This window comes from Tachysurus vachellii, chromosome 6, assembly GCF_030014155.1.
Source record: "Tachysurus vachellii isolate PV-2020 chromosome 6, HZAU_Pvac_v1, whole genome shotgun sequence".
Lineage (NCBI taxonomy): Eukaryota > Metazoa > Chordata > Actinopteri > Siluriformes > Bagridae > Tachysurus > Tachysurus vachellii.
The window spans coordinates 24,881,959-24,901,760 of record NC_083465.1 but is presented as its reverse complement, the minus strand read 5'-3'; the positions used below and the strand labels follow the sequence as shown (position 1 = coordinate 24,901,760).

The following is a 19,802-nucleotide window of genomic DNA, read 5'->3' as shown; positions in this document are numbered from 1 at the left end:
TGAGCTTGGAAAGTAAATGCAATACCTGGCAACAACCGGCTGTAGTTCAGTCACAACAATAGTGTCGAGCGAGTCGGGGCTTACTGTCATAAACTGTTGACACTTTATCGAGTTTATAACAGATATTTCCCCAGTATAAAACCAGGAGATTTTAGTTTCCTGTTTGTGTTGTTCAGCGAGCTGAGCGCGGTGAGCTGTCCGGTGGCGGCGCGCTGATCTGGGGACAGTGCAGCGGTAAACATGCCCATGTCTGTGAGTAAAGCGTGCCGGAGTCTGGCGCTCTCCACCTGGCTGCTGTCGTTCTGTTTCGTGCACTTGCTGTGTCTGGACTTCACCGTGGCCGAGAAGGAGGAGTGGTACACCGCATTCGTCAACATCAGCTACCAGGACCCGGCCACCGCCGAGCTGAAGACGGAGAAGACCGAGAGCGGCCGCTACGGCGAGCACTCGCCCAAAAGAGAGGCCCGGGGCCCGGTGTTTATCCCGCTGCCCGGCCACGACCGACAGGCCTGTGACTCCAGCACCAGGTTCCCCACACCTCAGCCTGCACACGGGCCCTGGATAGCGCTCATAGCCAGAGGAAACTGCACATACAAAGAGAAAATCCGCCACGCAGCAAGTCTTAACGCCACCGCTGTGGTCATCTATAACGTGGGGTCGAGTAACACTAATGACACCATCACCATGCCTCATCCAGGTGAGACTCCTGTCTCTGGGGATTAGTACTCTGCGGGGTTAGTCCTGTGATTAGTCTGTAACTGGGTGACATGGTTAGTCCTGTGATTAGTCTGTAACTGGGTGACATGGTTAGTCCTGTGATTAGTCTGTAACTGGGTGACATGGTTAGTCCTGTGATTAGTCTGTAACTGGGTGACATGGTTAGTCCTGTGATTAGTCTGTAACTGGGTGACATGGTTAGTCCTGTGATCAGTGTTCCTTTACTGAACAGAAGTCCACCTATAGCACTATATCAGAGTCACAGTCCCTAAGTTTACAGTCCTTATGTCATATGGCCTGTATCAGAGCTCGTCTGTCACAATCATTGTGTCACTGTCCGTATGTCACTGTCTGTACACCGTTGTCCCTACGTCGCTGTTGTCAGTATGCTGCTGTCGGTACGCCGCTGTCCCTACGTCGCTGTCGGTACGCTGCTGTCCCTACGCTGCTGTCCCTACGCCGCTGTCCCTACGTTGCTGTCCCTATGCCGCTGTCGGTACGCCCCTGTTCCTACGTCGCTGTCGGTACGCCCCTGTTCCTACGTCGCTGTCGGTACGTCCCTGTCCCTACGTCGCTGTCGGTACGTCCCTGTCCCTACGTCGCTGTCGGTACGTCCCTGTCCCTACGTCGCTGTCGGTACGTCCCTGTCCCTACGTCGCTGTCGGTACGTCCCTGTCCCTACGTCGCTGTCGGTACGTCCCTGTCCCTATGTCGCTGTCGGTACGTCCCTGTCCCTACGTCCCTGTTCCTACGTCGCTGTCGGTATGTCCCTGTCCCTACGTCCCTGTCGGTACGTCCCTGTCCCTACGTCGCTGTCGGTACGTCCCTGTCCCTACGTCGCTGTCGGTATGTCCCTGTCCCTACGCCGCTTTCCTTGCATTGCTTTCCTTACGTTGCTATCCATATGTCGTCTGTCAATGTACCTATATCGTAGTCCATATGTCACTGTCCATACACCACAGTTTCTACATCAGAGTCAGTATGTCACTGTCCTTATGTCACAGTCCCTACACCTCTGTCTGTATGCCACTGTGCATATGTTACTATCCGTATGTTACAGCACACAAGTCAGAGTCCCTATTTCAGAGTCTGTTTGTCACAGCACATATATCATGCATAACAGTTTAAATGTCGCAGTCAGTACGTCACTGTCTATATATCAGGATCCTTTTTTTAGGGTTCTTTTGTTACAGTATGTATGTCACAGTTTGTAGGTCACAGTTCAAATATAGAAGCATGTCAGTATGTCACAGTCTGAATGTCACTGTCTGTATGTCACAGTCTGAATGTCACTGTCTATATGTTACTGTCTGTATGTCACGGTCCCTATATCAGGGTTTGTCTGTCACAGTGCATATGTCTCTGTCTGCCTGATGCGGTCCGTCTGTCGCAGTCCGCCTGATGCGGTCCGCCTGTCCCGGTCCGCCTGTCCCGGTCCGCCTGTCCCGGTCCGCCTGTCCCGGTCCGCCTGTCCCGGTCCGTCTGTCCCGGTCTGTCTGTCCCGGTCTGTCTGTCCCGGTCTGTCTGTCCCGGTCCGTCTGTCCCGGTCTGTCTGTCCCGGTCCGTCTGTCGCAGTCCGTCTGTTGCAGTCCGTCTGCTTCAGTCAGTCATTGTGTTTGTTGCAGTTCGTCTATCACAATCTGTGTCTCTCGGCCTGTGTCTCTCGGCCCGTGTCTCTCGTCCCGTGTCTCTCGTCCTGTGTCTCTCGTCCTGTGTCTCTCGTCCTGTGTCTCTCGTCCTGTGTCTCTCGTCCTTTGTCTCTCAGCCTGTGTCTCTCGTCCTGTGTCTCTCGTCCTGTGTCTCTCAGCCTGTGTCTCTCGGCCTGTGTGTCTCTCGGCCTGTGTGTCTCTCGTCCTGTGTCTCTCGTCCTGTGTCTCTCGTCCTGTGTCTCTCGTCCTGTGTCTCTCTTCCTGTGTCTCTCTTCCTGTGTCTCTCGTCCTGTGTCTCTCGTCCTGTGTGTCTCTCGGCCTGTGTCTCTCGTCCTGTGTCTCTCGGCCTGTGTCTCTCGTCCTGTGTCTCTCGGCCTGTGTCTCTCGGCCCGTGTCTCTCGGCCTGTGTGTCTCTCGGCCTGTGTCTCTCCTGTGAGCCATTGAACTACAGAAACGATTTAGTGCTTGAGTCTCTGACTGTGTACCTACATGGTAGATGTTCAGAAAGCAGTAAACGGAACACAATATTTAACAATATTATCAGTGCTCCAGGATCAGATACACTAGTAGCAGCACACACACTACCCCATAATGTACATAACTCAGATGATATCTGTTCAGGTGCATTTCCTTTTTACTTATAAACAGAGGAAATAAGAGGAGAGAAGGACTGACAAACTGTACATAAAACTAATAAGCCATGGTCAGTAACCAGACACTAACAGAGTGACCTGTTTGGTAGTTGTGTGTGTTTAAATGGCCAATGGGTGTATATGAGCTGTGTCATGAGGCAGAGATACTTTTCTGTTTTCTCTTCTTTCACCTAATAGACAGGCAACGACAGCAGCAAATATTAATCACAAAATAAGACACAAACACACACAAATAAAAATATTTGTATTACATAATTGATAAAATATCACGTGTGTGTGTGAATATGTAAGTGAGATTGTGTGAGATTGTGTGTGAGTGAGTGAGATTGTGTGTGAGTGAGTGAGATTGTGTGTGACTGAGTGAGATTGTGTGTGAGTGAGTGAGATTGTGTGTGAGTGAGTGAGATTGTGTGTGAGTGAGTGAGATTGTGTGTGAGTGAGTGAGATTGTGTGTGAGTGAGTGAGAGATTGTGTGTGAGTGAGTGTGAGATTGTGTGTGAGTGAGTGTGAGATTGTGTGTGAGTGAGTGTGAGATTGTGTGTGAGTGAGTGTGAGATTGTGTGTGAGTGAGTGTGAGATTGTGTGTGAGTGAGTGTGAGATTGTGTGTGAGTGAGATTGAGTGAGATTGTGTGTGAGTGAGTGTGAGATTGTGTGTGAGTGAGTGAGATTGTGTGTGAGATTGTGTGTGAGTGAGTGTGAGATTGTGTGAGATTGTGTGAGTGAGTGAGTGTGAGATTGTGTGTGAGTGAGATTGTGTGAGATTGTGTGAGTGAGTGAGTGTGAGATTGTGTGCGAGTGAGTGAGTGAGTGTGAGATTGTGTGCGAGTGAGTGAATGTTTGAGATTGTGTGCGAGTGAGCGAATGTTTATGAGATTGTGTGCGAGTGAGTGAGTGAGTGTGAGATTGTGTGCGAGTGAGTGAGTGAGTGTGAGATTGTGTGTGAGTGAGTGTGAGATTGTGTGTGAGTGAGTGTGAGATTGTGTGTGAGTGAGTGTGAGATTGTGTGTGAGTGAGATTGAGTGAGATTGTGTGTGAGTGAGTGTGAGATTGTGTGTGAGTGAGTGAGATTGTGTGTGAGATTGTGTGCGTGTGAGTGAGTGTGAGATTGTGTGTGAGTGAGTGTGAGAGAGTGAGTGAGATTGTGTGTGAGAGAGTGAGTGAGATTGTGTGTGAGAGAGTGAGTGAGATTGTGTGAGAGAGTGAGTGAGATTGTGTGAGAGAGTGAGTGAGATTGTGTGAGAGAGTGAGTGAGATTGTGTGAGAGAGTGAGTGAGATTGTGTGAGAGAGTGAGTGAGATTGTGTGTGAGAGAGTGAGTGAGATTGTGTGTGAGAGAGTGAGTGAGATTGTGTGTGAGAGAGTGAGTGAGATTGTGTGTGAGAGAGTGAGTGAGATTGTGTGTGAGAGAGTGAGTGAGTGAGAGAGTGAGTGAGATTGTGTGAGAGAGTGAGTGAGAGAGAGCAAGTGAGATTGCGAGAGTGAGTGAGTGTAAGATTGCATGTGAGATTGCATGTGAGATTGAGTGAGTGAGTGAGTGAGTAAGTGTGAGATTGCGAGAGAGTGAGATTGAGTGAGTGAGTGATTCTCTGAGCTTAAATCTGAAAGAGCTTTCTCCACATTTTTCACCATGTTTCTAATCTGTATTGAATGGTAAATTCTCTGACATTACTACAGCATTCATGATTCATCCTCCTGACATTATGATTGTGACACGACTTGGAGAACAATTAGAACAGTTTCAGAGCTTTCAGACTACTGAAGCTGCTGTTGCTCTCACGTCACCCAGAGACTGGATTTCACTCCTGACTGGTTGATTCTGGGCCTGAGCGATAACCTGATGAGCAAAGCCCAGTTTAACAAACTTTAAAGTCTTTACACACATTGTTTCCTCTTGTTGTAAAGTATCATGTTCAGTGCCATTACTCTATGAGCTGATGTGATGATTGTTGAGTTTGTGGAGCATGGGATTGACTTCAGGAGCAGAGCTCAGCAGGTCAAAACGGGTTAAGAGTGAAAACCGAAATCACTCAGATGTGACGAATTATAATAGAAGACGCTTTTATTTTGTCACATATACATTACAGCACAGTGAAATTCTTTCTTTGCATATTCCACTTGTGTTGGACGTTGAGGTCAGAGCACAAGGTCAGACATGATACAGCACCTCTGGAACAGTGAGGTAGGTATAAGGGCCTTGCTTCAGGGCCCATCAGTGGCAGCTTGGCGGTGCTGGGGCTTGAACCCTGATCTGCTCATCAAGAACTGCTTGAGCCAACACTGACCCCGATAATAGGAGTGCCAAGGCACACATTTCTTTTGCTTTATCTTAAATTTTTAAATAAACAAGCTTGTTTATACTTCATTCATTCATTCATCTTCTACCGCTTATCTGAACTACCTCGGGTCACGGGGAGCCTGTGCCTATCTCAGGCGTCATCGGGCATCAAGGCAGGATACACCCTGGACGGAGTGCCAACCCATCACAGGGCACACACACACTCATTCACTCACACAATCACACACTACGGACAATTTTCCAGAGATGCCAATCAACCTACCATGCATGTCTTTGGACCGGAGGAGGAAACCGAAGTACCCGGAGGAAACCCCCGAGGCACGGGGAGAACATGCAAACTCCACACACACAAGGTGGAGGTGGGAATCGAACCCCGACCCTGGAGGTGTGAGGCGAACGTGCTAACCACTAAGCCACCGTGCCCCCCACTAGCTAATTTAACGAACTAAATTTAAAAACTAAACTAGCTACAGTACAAAACTGAACAAGCTAAATTCTAAAACTAAATAACTAGCTAGCTTGCTAGCTACACGTTTTATTTATAAACTAGACTTTTATTAAATCTACATTTCTGTGATTAACAGTGTCATTCGAGCAGTCGATGCAGGTTTGTCGTCACATTGTCATCACTGTTTGAGGTTCAGAGCTAATTTAACAAACTAAATTACGAAACATAACTAGGTAATTATTGCCCCTTTTCCACCGAGGCAGTTTGAGTGCTGGTTCGGAGCCTAATTTAGAACCAGTTCTTTCTTTTTCGACAGCCAAAGCACCGGCTCTGAACCAGGAAAAGTGGTTCTTAAGTAGCACCAAAACGTTGCTGGTCTAGACTTAAGAACCACTTGTGTCAGGGGCTGTGGGCGGGGCTACTGTTGGTTCATATAAATTACATGGAGCTGCACGTACATGTTGGATTCGCTGCGTCTGGTTGCCAATGTAGTTTTGCAAAGCCATGAGCATTAAGAGTAAAGCAACATCCACCATTGTTGATGTTGTGTTTGTGTTTGCCGCTGCTGCGCTAACGTTGCTGTATAACGTATACAGTGACGTAAGACTCTGTGGCACTGTGATGGTTCTCTAGCCCATGGAAAGGCAAACCAGTTCTTAGAAGATTCTCCAGTGCCCCCTTTTCCACCAGAAAGAACCGGGTGCTGGTTCAGAGCTAGCGCTGGTGCTGGTTCGAAGTTGGTTCCACTGGCGAACCTTCTAAGAACCGGTTTGCCTTTCCATCGGCTAAAGAGCATCACAGAGCCAAGTGTTATGTCACTGTATACATCTCATCTTTCCCAGCAAACACAACATCAACAATGGCGGATGTTGCTTTACTGTTAATGCTCATGGCTTTGTGAACCTACATTAGCATCCAAACGTGGCGAATCCAACGTGTACGTGCAGCTCCATGTAATCTGTATAAACGGAGGTCTCTTCTCTTCTCTTCTCTTCTCTTCTCTTCTCTTCTCTTCTCTTCTCTTCTCTTCTCTTCTCTTCTCTTCTCTTCTCTTCTCTTCTCTTCTCTTCTCTTCTCTTCTCTTCTCTTCTCTTCTCTTCTTTATTCATCATTACTTTTATCATCTCATCTCTTCTCTTGTCATCTTTACCACCACCCCCCACCCACCCACACACACACACCCCTTTTTAGCATTAGAGTAAGACCCTCCTTGGCTGATGTGTGTTGAGGCCATTGTGTGTGTGAGGTGTTGAGTTTTGAGCAGTGTGACACTCAACACCGAAGCCCTTGTGTGTGTCGGCTCCTGATGGGGCGAAGGGGGTCTGCTGTGTTATGAGTAGGTGAGGAGAGAGAGTTCTGACAGACTTGGTATGTTCAATAGAGAGATTTACTCAACTCCCTCTCTTTCTCACACACACACACACACACACACACACTCTTTTCTATCTCCTGTCCCTGAGCAGGAGCAGTGTGCTGTGTGGTGAAGTTGGACTAAGTCCAGTCACGAATCAGACAGCATGACCTAAAAGGAAGCAGAGAGAAGAAACAACGCAAGGCTGTTATGGAAACTGATTAGTTTCCTTTTCACCGTAGCACGTTCCCGCTGTAAAAACCTTCCCGTCTGCGCCCTTACAGAGGGCCACCTGTAGCGAAGCACACAAAGGCGTTTTGTTTGCGAACACTCGCACAGCTAACACTCACATTCACGAGCTCCATCAGCACTCGTATTTATGAGCCCCCTGATCATCCCTAATCAATAGCAGTGGTCACATGTCATAAGTAAGAACACTAAGGCATTGTACATCGTCTTACTCCGTCCCCAGCCTGAGGACGGCTGGGTTACTCCGCACCTTCCTAATGTGTGTGTCTGGTATTAATATGTGTGTCCTCATGGAGTGTTATATTGACTCTATGAGTATACTATGATTAAATAATCCTCTACTTAATTCAATTTATCTTCTGAAATATTGTAACGGCTTCTCGAATCGTCTCTCCTCAAACTTTCTTTCCTTAAACAACTTCACTTCTGTAAACCGCTCAACGTTTCCTTTCTAATCTTTTAGTAAATTTTAAATCAATTAAAAACAAATAAACTGATTATAACGTTATAGATGTGATTTATATTTATGTAAGTCGTAGATTATTTGTTAATACCGATTCTCACGATGAAGCAAGCTTAATGGACGGTTCAACTCAGATTTTGTCTTTCAGTGCGTGTGTTAAATGAAGCATCGTTGATCATAAATCATAAAGAAGGGACAGGAAGGGAACGGAAGGAAAAGAAGAGGAGAAAAGAGAAGAAAAGACCAGAAGAAGGTGGAGGACGAGGTAAAGATCTAGAGGAGATAATAGAAGAGAACAAGGGGATGGAGGAGAGAAGAGAACTAGAGAAGGGAAGGGAAGAGATACTTGATAAACTAGCCTGATACCACGCATCACAACAACACCTCAATGTATCCCTCGTCCCTAAGGTGTTACATTTCTGCTTAACACTCTGTTTGTTATGGGAAGTAGTAGCTCAGTAGTTAAGGTGTTGGACTGCGAATCTGAAGGTTGTGAGTTCGAATCCCAGGACCACCAAGCTGCCACTCTAGGTTTTTTTTGAGCAAATCCCTTAACCCTCAATTGCTCAGCTGTTTAATTAAGAAAAATGTAAGTCGCGCTTAATAAGGACGTCTGCCAAATGCCATAAATGTTAATGTCGCGGTAATAAACCCGACCCCCCCTGTGTAGTGCTCTTTCCCTGGCTGAAGTGGACTGGACATCGAGCAAAGCTTAGCTTCTGGGCCTTAAGTGCATTCATTCATGTTGCCTGGTTTAAAGCAGCTTTACACAACTAAGCGCTACATAAACACAAGGGCACTTAAAGATTAATGATGAGGATTGTAATGGATGGGAGGATCTCTAGCTATTTAGCAGATGGCCTTAGAGAGTCTGGAAAATCAAATTCATGTAGTGGATGCTACAGTACGCCTTATTACACATCAGCATGCAGCTGGCGTTCGTGTAGGAATTGTCGGATAAACGCTGGCCTCAGAACATTCCAGTCTTCATCAATCATTTGACTCATTCCCAGAGACTAACTTCTAGCGGAAACATCTCAGATTAACAGACGATCACAAAGCAGCTTTTTATAACAGTCTTACCTTAACTTTGTTTTTGTTTCCCAGTCTTACCTTAACTTTTCTTGCCTTTTTGTGGGTGGTTTTCTCCAATTACTCTGGTTTCTTCCTCCAGTACAAAGGCACATTGTAGGATGATAGGCATGTCTAAATTGCCTCTGAATGGGTGTGTCTTTGCGTGTGTTTGTGCCCTATGGGTTGACACCCTATTCAAAACGTCCCCTGCCTCAAGCTTCAAGTTCCCTGGAATGGATTCCAGGTTCTTTGGAATGTTCTTAGTTTGATGGAACTAAGAATCTCTTAACCGCTCCAGCATAGCAACGCCTCTGTGCACAAAGCAACTCCATGAAGACATGATTTGCCAAGTTTGGACTAGAAGAACTTAAGTCTTGCCTTAACAAAGCCCAGACCTCAAACCCAGTGAACACCTTCGGGATGAACCAGAACAGCAACTGCACCTGACCTTCTCACCTGACATCAGTGATTGATCTTGATCTGCTAAAGACCACAGATCACCACTCCATCATCTAATTTAAAACTCTCCAAAAAAGAGTGAAGGTTCTTTATAAGAGCAAAGGTGGACCAGCTCCATATTAATCCCCATGGTTTTGGAGCTTTATGTCCAGCAAGTACACATGGCTGTGACTACTGCTGCTTACATGCTTTCTCCATACATTAAAGCTACAATATTAGCTTAGCAATCTTGCATGCCTCCATGGCAACAATCTAGCCAGCTAACCATAATGTGATATATTTACCTTCTCAATAACAGAGAACTGTTTAGATATAAAAAGCAAATACATCTGCAAAAACTCATGCGTAGGTAAGAAATACTGCTTTGTTTACCGTTGGCGGCCATGTCCGAGGACGTCACGGCATGTCAACTTAATTTCTAGAGTAGAGTAGTAGAGTAGAGTATTTCTAGAGTATTTCTAGAATTCCAACTTGAAGGTGCGTTTTCTTGGGTTAAGTTGGAGGTTAACATGGATTAATGTTAATAAATCCGAGTCCTTGTCTCCAGCCCAAGTATTAATGAATCTTGTACTTTACTGGACCTGAGAGTGGTATTTGGTGCATTCGGTTGCTGGTAGATGTTTGTGTAAGAAGACTCCTCTGAATTTGGAACCACTGCTCATTTGTGCTGCAATAACTAACAGAGTAACTGCTCGTGGGTGAAAATCGGTCTAAACGCTCCTGGTGTCATGCGTCACCGAGACAGTGACTCAATCACCATGTTTATGCATTCATACTTTTTTTTAGTCACTGGTTAGTTATTATGAATGTAATATTTTCTTTATTGTATTTGGGACCAAGTTTGTTATTTATTTATTTATTTATTTATTTTTCCGACGTCATTTCTTCTATTTTTCTTCTGTGGACTTTCCGCTCTTCAGGCCCGTGCTTGAAGTCGTGTGCTTGCGTCGTCTCTGGATTAGTGATAAGTCATACTGTGATTTATACACGGAGAACGAATGAAGCTCATGATTTCAAATGCAGTTGTTTAACAAAGGTTACTTATATCATGGTCTTCAAATTAATGTCATATCTATTTTTGGTTTGCAGCAAGTTCGTTTTCACGCATCGCAGCTGGTACAGAACTCCGCGTTGTTTGTTATTTCAGTAATAGGGTTACTAGACTGTGTAAATAGTAGGTTACTATTGAGTACTAAGTTATTACTTTGTGCCAAGTCTTCAGTGTGCAACTTGTAGACTAAAGCAAACGGAAACTCAGTTCCGAAAATGTCGATCATTGAATTATTACACTTCATATGAGAGCGGATCTCACCCGGACCATACACACTGACGCAGTGCTGAACGCCTCATACATATAGTCAGTACAATATGTGAGTACAATATGTACAATTAACATACAGATAATGAAATTAACAGGTGAAAATGTGCAATATGCTCATACATATAGTCAGTACACACAGTAGCACTACACATTATATGCAATATGTACTTTTATATATATATATATGTATAAATATATAATATATAAAATATGATAAGGTGCAACAGATTGTACGGATACAGACGTGTCATGGATGGACCTGTTCATTTCTTTATCTGTATGTTAATCGTTTCTGCAATTTCTGGAGTTCGCTCCAAAGAATTTCACTCACCAAGGCACATGGTGGTGATGTGTCAATAAAAAAAGCGACGTGACTCGAGAGCGTTGCTCAATTCTTCATTCCGGTTGGTCATATGGTGGTTAGATGATGAGTAATTGCCTGTAACGAGTTATTCTTGAATGCATTAAACTAATAGAACATTCAGACTTTATACAAAAATAAAATTCAGACAACATTGCTGTGGTTTAAGATGAACAAAAGATGTCAGTTTGTGCTGTTATTGGGAAATAATCACATTTGGGGCGGTGACTGCAACGCTGCTTCACCTCAGTGGTGATTATTTTCCTAGAACACCACATCTTGAAGTGTTTTTTCTCTCCTTATGCAGCTCTGCTTGTTTTCTAAAGTTTATAAAGTGAGTCCCGGGTATAGCGCCACCAACAGGCCCCAGGAAGTGTGTCAGTCACAAAGGTGGATTTTTTGACAGCTGCATGCGGTAAACTTTTAAATACTCCTCCTAGGGGATTCATGCAATTGAGACCAGACTTGGCCACCATGACGCAGAGATATTGGTGATGCGAAATTGCGAACGGATTTTTGATATCTCAAACACTGTTGCCATGGCATCGTGTCAAATCGTGTTTACTTTTATTTCAGGCATATTTAAGGCTTTTGGCGTGCTTAGATTAACTTGAAATTTGACACATACATCACATTTGTCGGCTGTTAAGTGTGGACAAAAAGGTCAGACAAAGGTGTGTCTCTTAAGTGGCTCACTAGCGCCCCCGTTTGTCTAAAATGTGGGGTTTCATTTACCTACAGTCCCCAAATGGGTCAGTAACAACATAAAATAGTCTACTGATATTTACCCACATGATGCACTTGCCCATAAACTATAGCGATTAAAAAAACGTGCGAGGGCCCGTCATCGCTGCTTGCAGCGATAGTGTGTATTAGTACATGTTAACGATATGCAAAAAAAGGTGCAAAAGCAAACGATGACGCAAGTTATTGTCTCCAACGTAAATCTCTTTTCTTGGACTTCAACAAACACAGATTGTAGGCAACAGTTTACTTCCTGGGACCGTCGATGTAGTAAAGACCGACATTATCATAATTCCTCCTGCTTTTACTCACAGCAGACACAAAATCAGTGGCACTTCAAATGTTTATAGCAATTTAGTGACAGTTAGGAGAGTTGAGCTGAAACGTTATAATCCTGAAGTGCCCGTTAACATCGTCAGGAGCTTTTGTGCTTTTTCATGTCTACTAGTGTAGCAGGTTGTATTTCACCATTCAATTAAATACTCCAGTTAATCACCTTTATGTGCTCGTGTTTCTGCTCGACCGCTCTCTCATTACCGCTGTCCAGAAGCGCGGTGTTTGTTCACCCGAGTGGAAACATTACATAAAGGCATTAAAGGCCCAGAACGATAACACCGGCGGATCATGTGCCTCTGTTTGGTCTCTCACTGCCTGGAGATATTTTTAGATTTCATAATCACCTGCTGGGAGATTCTTTCCTCTGTGCTTTAGCTCTGACTTCTGATTTCTGCCTGAATAAATGAGCAAGTAGACTTCACAACAAACACACTAGTGCACAGCCTGTAACAGGTGTGAGAGATTTAAAGCTTGCCTGTACGTTACTGATCGTTCATCAGGCAGCTGGACGATGCTTCTCCTTTGTGCTTTGCTCTTAGGAGGCTATTGAAGGTGCTTACGTGACTCTTTGGGGACACCTCGGTGTCTAAATTTGTGATGGAATCGCTCCCGATCTCCACGCTGCTGTGGATGCTGAACGGAGGATACGGTCGACGAACCGAAGCACAGCCTCTCCCGCCGGGGCTGTCCACTGAGCCATGACTTTAAATAGATTGTGGTTATTTTTAGCTGTGGTGGGGCAAAAGGTAGAGTTTTTTTGGCCAGGTGTAGTTTGATGTTGCTTTTTTTTTTTTACCACTTTTGTTGTTGGGATTTTAGAATATCTCTCTTTGGATAATAGGATGCTAGAACTTAGAGACTCCTAAGGCTCGAGTTGCGTCATGGAAAGTACACTCGAAGGCTGACTTCAGTTATTTCTAACGCAGAACAAACGTCTTAGCGTACTGTATTATCGTTACTAAACGTTACCACCATGCTTCAGCTTTCCAGGTGATGATTTGCGTCGATGTGTTTTTTCTTCACGATGCCACTCACGAGGAAGGATGTTCACTTCTGTTTTCTGTTCCCTTTTTTCTCAGTGAAACGTCAGTGAAACACGATGCTAACGCCACCGTGCTTCGCAGATGGGATGGTGTTCTTTGAATTAAAAGCCTCGTGCATTTTCCTCCATAAATAGCTCTGATGGTTACGGACAAGCAGTAGTTCATCTGACCAGAAAACACTCCTTCAAAACACTAGAAGGCTCGAGTTTTTCCACAAATTCTGTTTAGCACGTCAGATTTCTTTAACTTCTTTTGGAAGTTCAGTGTTTTGATCGAAGCCTTTATGCAAATTAGTACACAATGGTCAATTAGTGGAAGAAAAGGAAAAAAAAAACATTCTTTTATCCCTTAACAGTTATGTTTAGTACATTATACTGGCTGCCTCAATGATGTAGATGGTTTACCGTCATCGTTCCAGGTCTCACGAAAGTTGCAATAGTTCATAATCCAGAGATTTACCAGCTCCAATCAGACTCTGCGATACTAAAAAGGAGATGTGAACTCCATGTGATCTTTTGCATCTATACGACATTTGATTGACTGTATATTTATAATCACACCCTCTAGTGTCACCCATATGAGGATGAGGTTCCCCTTTGAGTCTGGTTCCTCTCAAGGTTTCTTCCTTTACCGTCTAAGGGAGTTTTTCCTCACCACTGCTGCCTGAGTCACCACAGACTCTCTCATTGGGGATAAATACATACACATTGTGAACTAAATCTATCTAATATTAATCTTGAATTTTGTATCCTATTAATCTTTATATTATTCTTTATATTAACCTTTTGTTCTATGTTTATGTTCTGTAAAGCTGCTTTGAGACAATGTCAACTGTAAAAAGTGCTATACAAATAAACTTGTATTGAATTGAATTGTTTTGAGAGCCAGATGGGGAGTTACTCGATTGACAAGGGATGCTGTTGCCACGGGGATAAATCGGCATGAACATTGGGGATTAGTGTACGCTCGTCCCGTCTCGGCACTTTTGTGTCCGCAGTTCATGATTCTAATTATTCGCTGGTGACCACAGTGATCTCCCACAGCAGGTTATTTTTATCTTAGCGTCATCAGCACAGATGTACAATACTCCAGAGATCTTCTCTGTTAGCTACCTGAGAACTGAGCAGCGTCAGACTCGCGGCTGTACTTTTAGATGGCGGTTTCATATTCACCCTGTTTTCAAATGAGCTGGGCTGCATTTTCTAAATAAAACCTCTTAACCCCGATATACAGTACATGACCCTAAAAGAAGAAAAAAAACCACAGTGTGTTTGAGGTGTATGTTTTATTTATGTTCCTCATATATCGTGGTTCAGGAACAGGAGACGTGGTGGCCATCATGATCCCAGAGCCAAAAGGGCGAGATATCGTCGCATTGCTGGAGAAGAACGTAAGCGTGATCATGCACATCACCATCGGCACTCGCAACCTGCAGAAGTACGTGAGCCGAACCTCCGTTGTGTTCGTCTCCATCTCTTTCATCGTGCTCATGATCATCTCTCTGGCGTGGCTTGTTTTCTACTACATCCAGCGGTTCCGTTACGCCAACGCACGCGACCGCAACCAGGTACATGCATTTAGGTTGCTCAGGGGGGCAGGAGGGTCCAGTCTTATTCGCAAAGTTTGGACACGGGTGCAGGTTTTCCTTCCAATCGAGCAGGAGACCCACCTGATTGCTCCGGTTTAATTCGGGTGTGACTTCTTCTCGGGTTGGTATGAAAACCTGCTCCGACCGGATCAGACCGGATCAGACCGGACACTTCTGCTCTAGAGACTGGGTTCAGATTACTTACTAGTCATCCTTCTTATTTTAGTTTATAGAGGACAAACAGTGTCACTTTTTCTATTCAAGTTGATCATTTTTTGTACGGTTCATTAGTCAAGTCCTTGAATAACCCACATGCCTATAACTACAGTTCAGAAATAACGAATTAAAGACATATTCAGGTTGCAAAAAAAACGAATAGATGGATTTGACAAAAAATTATTAATAGGATGATTAGATTAAAAAATTAAAGAGAATCATTTTAATCCTCAGGAGCTCTTGGTTGTTTAATTCCACTCGACTACAAACTGTCGTAGAAAGGACGTTATTTACGTTGACATTATTTACTGTCACCCAAATAAGGACGAGGTTCTCTTCTGAGTCTGGTTCCTCTCAAGGTTTCTTCCTCATATCATCTCAGGGAGTTTTTCCTCACCTCTGACTTGATCATTAGGGATAGATGTTAGAGATATATAGTAGCTTCATTTTATACTTTAAAGATTTTATTCTGTTTCTATACTCCCGTAAAGCTGCTTTGAGACGACGTCGATAGTTAAAAGTGCCATACAAATAAACTGAATAACGATTAGACAGAAAATTAGAATATCAGAATATTAAGACGATTTGACAAAATAAATCAATAGTGTGATTTAGATGAAGAAAAAAAAAAACCAAGAGGATGATTTGGAGTTTTAAGAATTAATAGAATGATTAGGCATTTATATAAAAAATAAAATAAAAGGATGATTAGACGACAAAAAAAAGTTTCATGAAAAAAAAAATAGGATGATTTGGCGAAAAAATAACGGTGATTAGACAAAAAAATGAATAGAATGATTGGACAATTTGATGAAAAAATGAGTAGAATGATGAGCGTGCCGGTCGAAATGTTTTTTAAGCTCACGGCTCTTGTGTTTTGCAGAGGCGACTGGGAGACGCTGCAAAGAAAGCCATAAGCAAGCTCCAAGTGCGCACCATCAGGAAAGGGGACAAGGTGACGTGCGTCTTTATCACTTTTTCACCTGCTATCCGTTTATCCGAGATGTAAAGAATGGAATCAGCAATAAAATATTCCCGTCGCCACTTTGTAGACATTCCTTAAATAACCCAGACGCTTATCTAACAGAAGAACAGTTTTATAGTAGCTGTATTATTTCATTCTAACGATAAAAAGGATGCTTAGAAAGTTATAGAACCGGTGCTGTAGTACAGTCGTTATCCCCTTCTGTGCTTCATGTCATAAAAAGTGTATAAAAGCTGCAGCGATCGCCTCGTGTGCCATTTATTCTCATTAGCCATGCTTCATGACTTTTACTGTTGCACCGTCGCTGCCTTCTCAATTTCTGGGAAATGTCCATTAGCCAAAACAAACAGATCCACACACGTCGACATAATTGCATCTGTGCCTCTTGTTTCTAGGAAACCGAGTCCGAGTTTGACAACTGCGCCGTGTGCATCGAGGGCTACAAGGCCAACGATGTCGTAAGGATACTGCCGTGTCGGTAAGTAAGCTTTAGCACTCCTTTATCTATCTCTCAATCATCATGGATCGAGCTTCACACAATTCCAGGTCAAATTTAGTTAAGGATACTGAACCAAAGGTTTAGGATTTTAAGTGTCCTGTGGTGCCCCATGGAGAAAAAAACGAACGAACAGCATTTAACCTTCGCAGCAAGGAGGAGTCTCTACCTCGGTGGTGATCGAGCATTTAAAATGAGCTAGCTAGAGACAAGGAAAGTTACTCCTTGTTAGAGACGAAGTCAAAGGGGCGGAGTCGGACTCGGGTGACAGACGGAGCTGGGCGGAGTCTCACCAGAGGTTCATGGGGTGGAACACGTGTGTTTAATGGGTTGTTTGGTGTTGAACAGCACTGTTTGGGTCAGGGGTTAGGTTTAGTTTTATCAGAGGAGATCCAGGTCAGATCAGATACAGGTCCACAACCTGGACTTTTGGTTCTACACCAAGGACTATATTGAGTTTTAACAATCAGCATCCAAACTCACAAAAGATATCAAACCGAAACTCGACGTCTCATCCGTTCAGGAACAGTAACAGGAAGAGACACTACAAGGGAAAGTTAAAACATAATCACTTCAAAATGTACCTTATTTCTAGTCATAATGTTAAGCATTAAAAGGTATGTGACTTGTTGCCATTCAGTCATGTTTTCATCTTTTTGCTTGCCATTTAGTTTTTTTTTTTTTTAAACTGCATCTATACAATTTTTAGTCGAACCCCACGATTTAATTACTCACAGCTAGTCAATAAAGATGCAGACATCACAGCCTCCTTCTTAAGTGTCGGACCCTTACGTGGAAGTTGTCAATCACACGAGTCCCCGGTCAAAGTAAAAGCGAATGCGATCATTCACGATGTTGCTTTATTGCGCTTTTGCTTCCTCTAGAACATGTTCTTCTGCAGGGATCATGAAAAAAATTAAGTTATCACGACAAAAAAAAAAATATATATATATATATATAAAAAAACGCATGGCTTCTTAGGACTTCCGTACTATAGTAATATTCTACTTAAAAGTAGAACAATGCTTTAAATCCGGAGCGAAACTTTTTCCTGGGCCACCTGGACAGAGCTGTGAGAAATGAATGAATGTGTTGTGTTTCTCAGACACGTGTTTCATAAGAACTGCGTGGACCCGTGGCTGCAGGAGCACAGAACCTGTCCCATGTGCAAGATGAATATCCTTAAAGCTCTCGGCATCCCGGTAAGCTCGTCGCTCTGTCGTCATAACAACCCTATCCGTCTTAACGACTTATTTCTTTAAATATCTTGTGCAGCATTATTTCGCATGTCAAGCTGCACGGAACACGAGTGTATTAAGTGGAACGGTGGATACGGACGGCCGCGTTTTTGACTCATATTTTCCTTTTTTTCCGCTGCAATCCAAACCTATTGCAGCTGCCAGAAAGTGATTAGCTGTAACTCGAGGTTTAGGACATGGATTAGCGCATGTTGGTGTTGGCATGTTTTGTTTTTGCACAAGCCATGGAGCGAACATTAGTCAATATTTGACAAGCATTATTTTACCAACTGCCACCTTGTTTAGTAATATTTCAATTATTTCTTCAAATGTTTGCGCTTAGCTCACGTTACACACAAAGTTTATTGAACGCTCGTTTCTTGTTTGCCGTGGAAGACGAACGCGGACTGCTCTGACGACGCCCCTCCTGACTACGAGCTGTCTGTCGGAGCTCCTCCTGCCAACCCTGTGTCCGGGGCCAGTGACGTGACCGTGAGCGAGAGTTCTGTGGCGCTGGACCGCCTGCCACACCTTCACCACGAGCCCGAGTCTCTCACACAGCTGGAAGTCGGCCCACGCATCGCCAGCAGTGAGTACTCCAAAAAAGAAATAAATAAATAATAAAACACATTTTAATCCATTTTATTCCAAAAAACCAACAGCTGTTGTTATTATCTGAGATTCTATTATCAGCTAACTCTGGTTTTTCCGACTGCATAAAAGACTGAACATTCATTGGTCTATTCAGGATTTTGGTCCAATCGGAACTTGGGGTGGAGCTAGCAGCACTGCTTGTTGCTGATTGGGCACAGATAACACATCATGGCCTTTCATCAAACATAGACGAAAAAACCCTTTTTTTTTTTTTTTTTTTTTTTTTTTTTTTTTTTTTCACATTTCTCAGCCAACATGAAAACTGGATGATTTCATGGCAACAACTTATATCCACAGTCCCGTTTTCTCTATTTTGACATCTTTTCTTCAACGTTGTATTTAATTGTATCGTCCTTTCCGGCAACCGTGAACATAACTGAGCATCCAGTCGGACAAATAAGGAGCTACGCTTAATGATCTAGATTAATTTCACTTGGCAACTGATGTGTCTGAAACTCTTTACTTATTAAACCTGAGCTGGTGCAGGAAATAACATCGCTAGCTTTCTCTGTCGTAATACTTCTATACTCCTTTGTTTCCATTCATCCGTACTATTCAGCTTAATAGCTGTCTTTCTGGATGTAATAATATTGCTTTTTTCCACCTGGAAAGTAAGATTTGCGGCAACCAAAACATAAGCCACGGGCTAGCTAACGAACGTGGGATTTGTAAATAATTGCCACGGATCATCCGTCACAAGCCTTCAGTCATCACGACGGTAATTCGACTAAACAAACATACAACCAACCTACAGTTCCACTCACAGCATGTACAGCTTATCCAGACCTAATGGGCTGTGCAGCGTGGAATTCCTAGCATGCTAATGTGCGCTAATCAGGCCATGGCTCTGTTTTACGGGGTCACCTGCTGAGCGTTTACCTTGGACCGCTCTGCTTCCTGTCGGCCGGGCCAAGATTCCACTCGAGGTAGCACGCACACACACCCAAAACATTAGTGAACATGGTGTTCCTAAGAGAAGAGAGAGAGTGAATAGTGCCTTTATGTTTTCTTCTTCAAAAGCCAAGCTCAGTACTGACATGATCTAACCGATCGACAGCTTGCTTTAATCAGCGACGAGTTTGGTCCTGGTTCGACGAGCCCACATCCGTGGTGTGTTAATGTCCAGTCCTAGAAACGGAAGATTGATTTAAAGTAAGTGTTAAAAGGCAGTATGGAGCAATTTTGTTAAAAAAAAAAAAAAACTGCATACGTGGCACAGAATTTCAAGATGTCATGACAATTACATTAATTACACGAGCTGTTATGTAGTTCACAGTGGTATGCAGTTTGCAAACTGCTTCCTGGCATCTGAACAAGTTTCCGAGCCAAACGGTCCGTGTGTGTATGTGCGCTTGTTTGTGTGTATGTGCGCATGTGTGTATGCGTGTGCCCTCATGTTTGTGTACACGTGTGCGTTTGTATGCGTGTACAGGTGTGCGTGTTCATGTGTGTGTTTCATGC

At 43.8% G+C, this 19,802-nt stretch overlaps 1 protein-coding gene across 1 annotated transcript in view; it reads left to right on the top strand.

The window, feature by feature from the left end:
• The window catches only part of rnf150a (ring finger protein 150a), a 33,579-nt gene continuing 13,777 nt past the window's right edge, over window positions 1-19,802 (top strand). Inside the window, exons 1-6 of the mRNA XM_060873077.1 lie at window positions 1-697; window positions 14,481-14,731; window positions 15,852-15,923; window positions 16,349-16,431; window positions 17,555-17,651; window positions 18,084-18,276. Of these exons, the coding sequence (XP_060729060.1) occupies window positions 241-697; window positions 14,481-14,731; window positions 15,852-15,923; window positions 16,349-16,431; window positions 17,555-17,651; window positions 18,084-18,276 (1,153 nt within the window). The 5' untranslated portion in view covers window positions 1-240. The remainder of the gene's footprint in view (window positions 698-14,480; window positions 14,732-15,851; window positions 15,924-16,348; window positions 16,432-17,554; window positions 17,652-18,083; window positions 18,277-19,802) is intronic.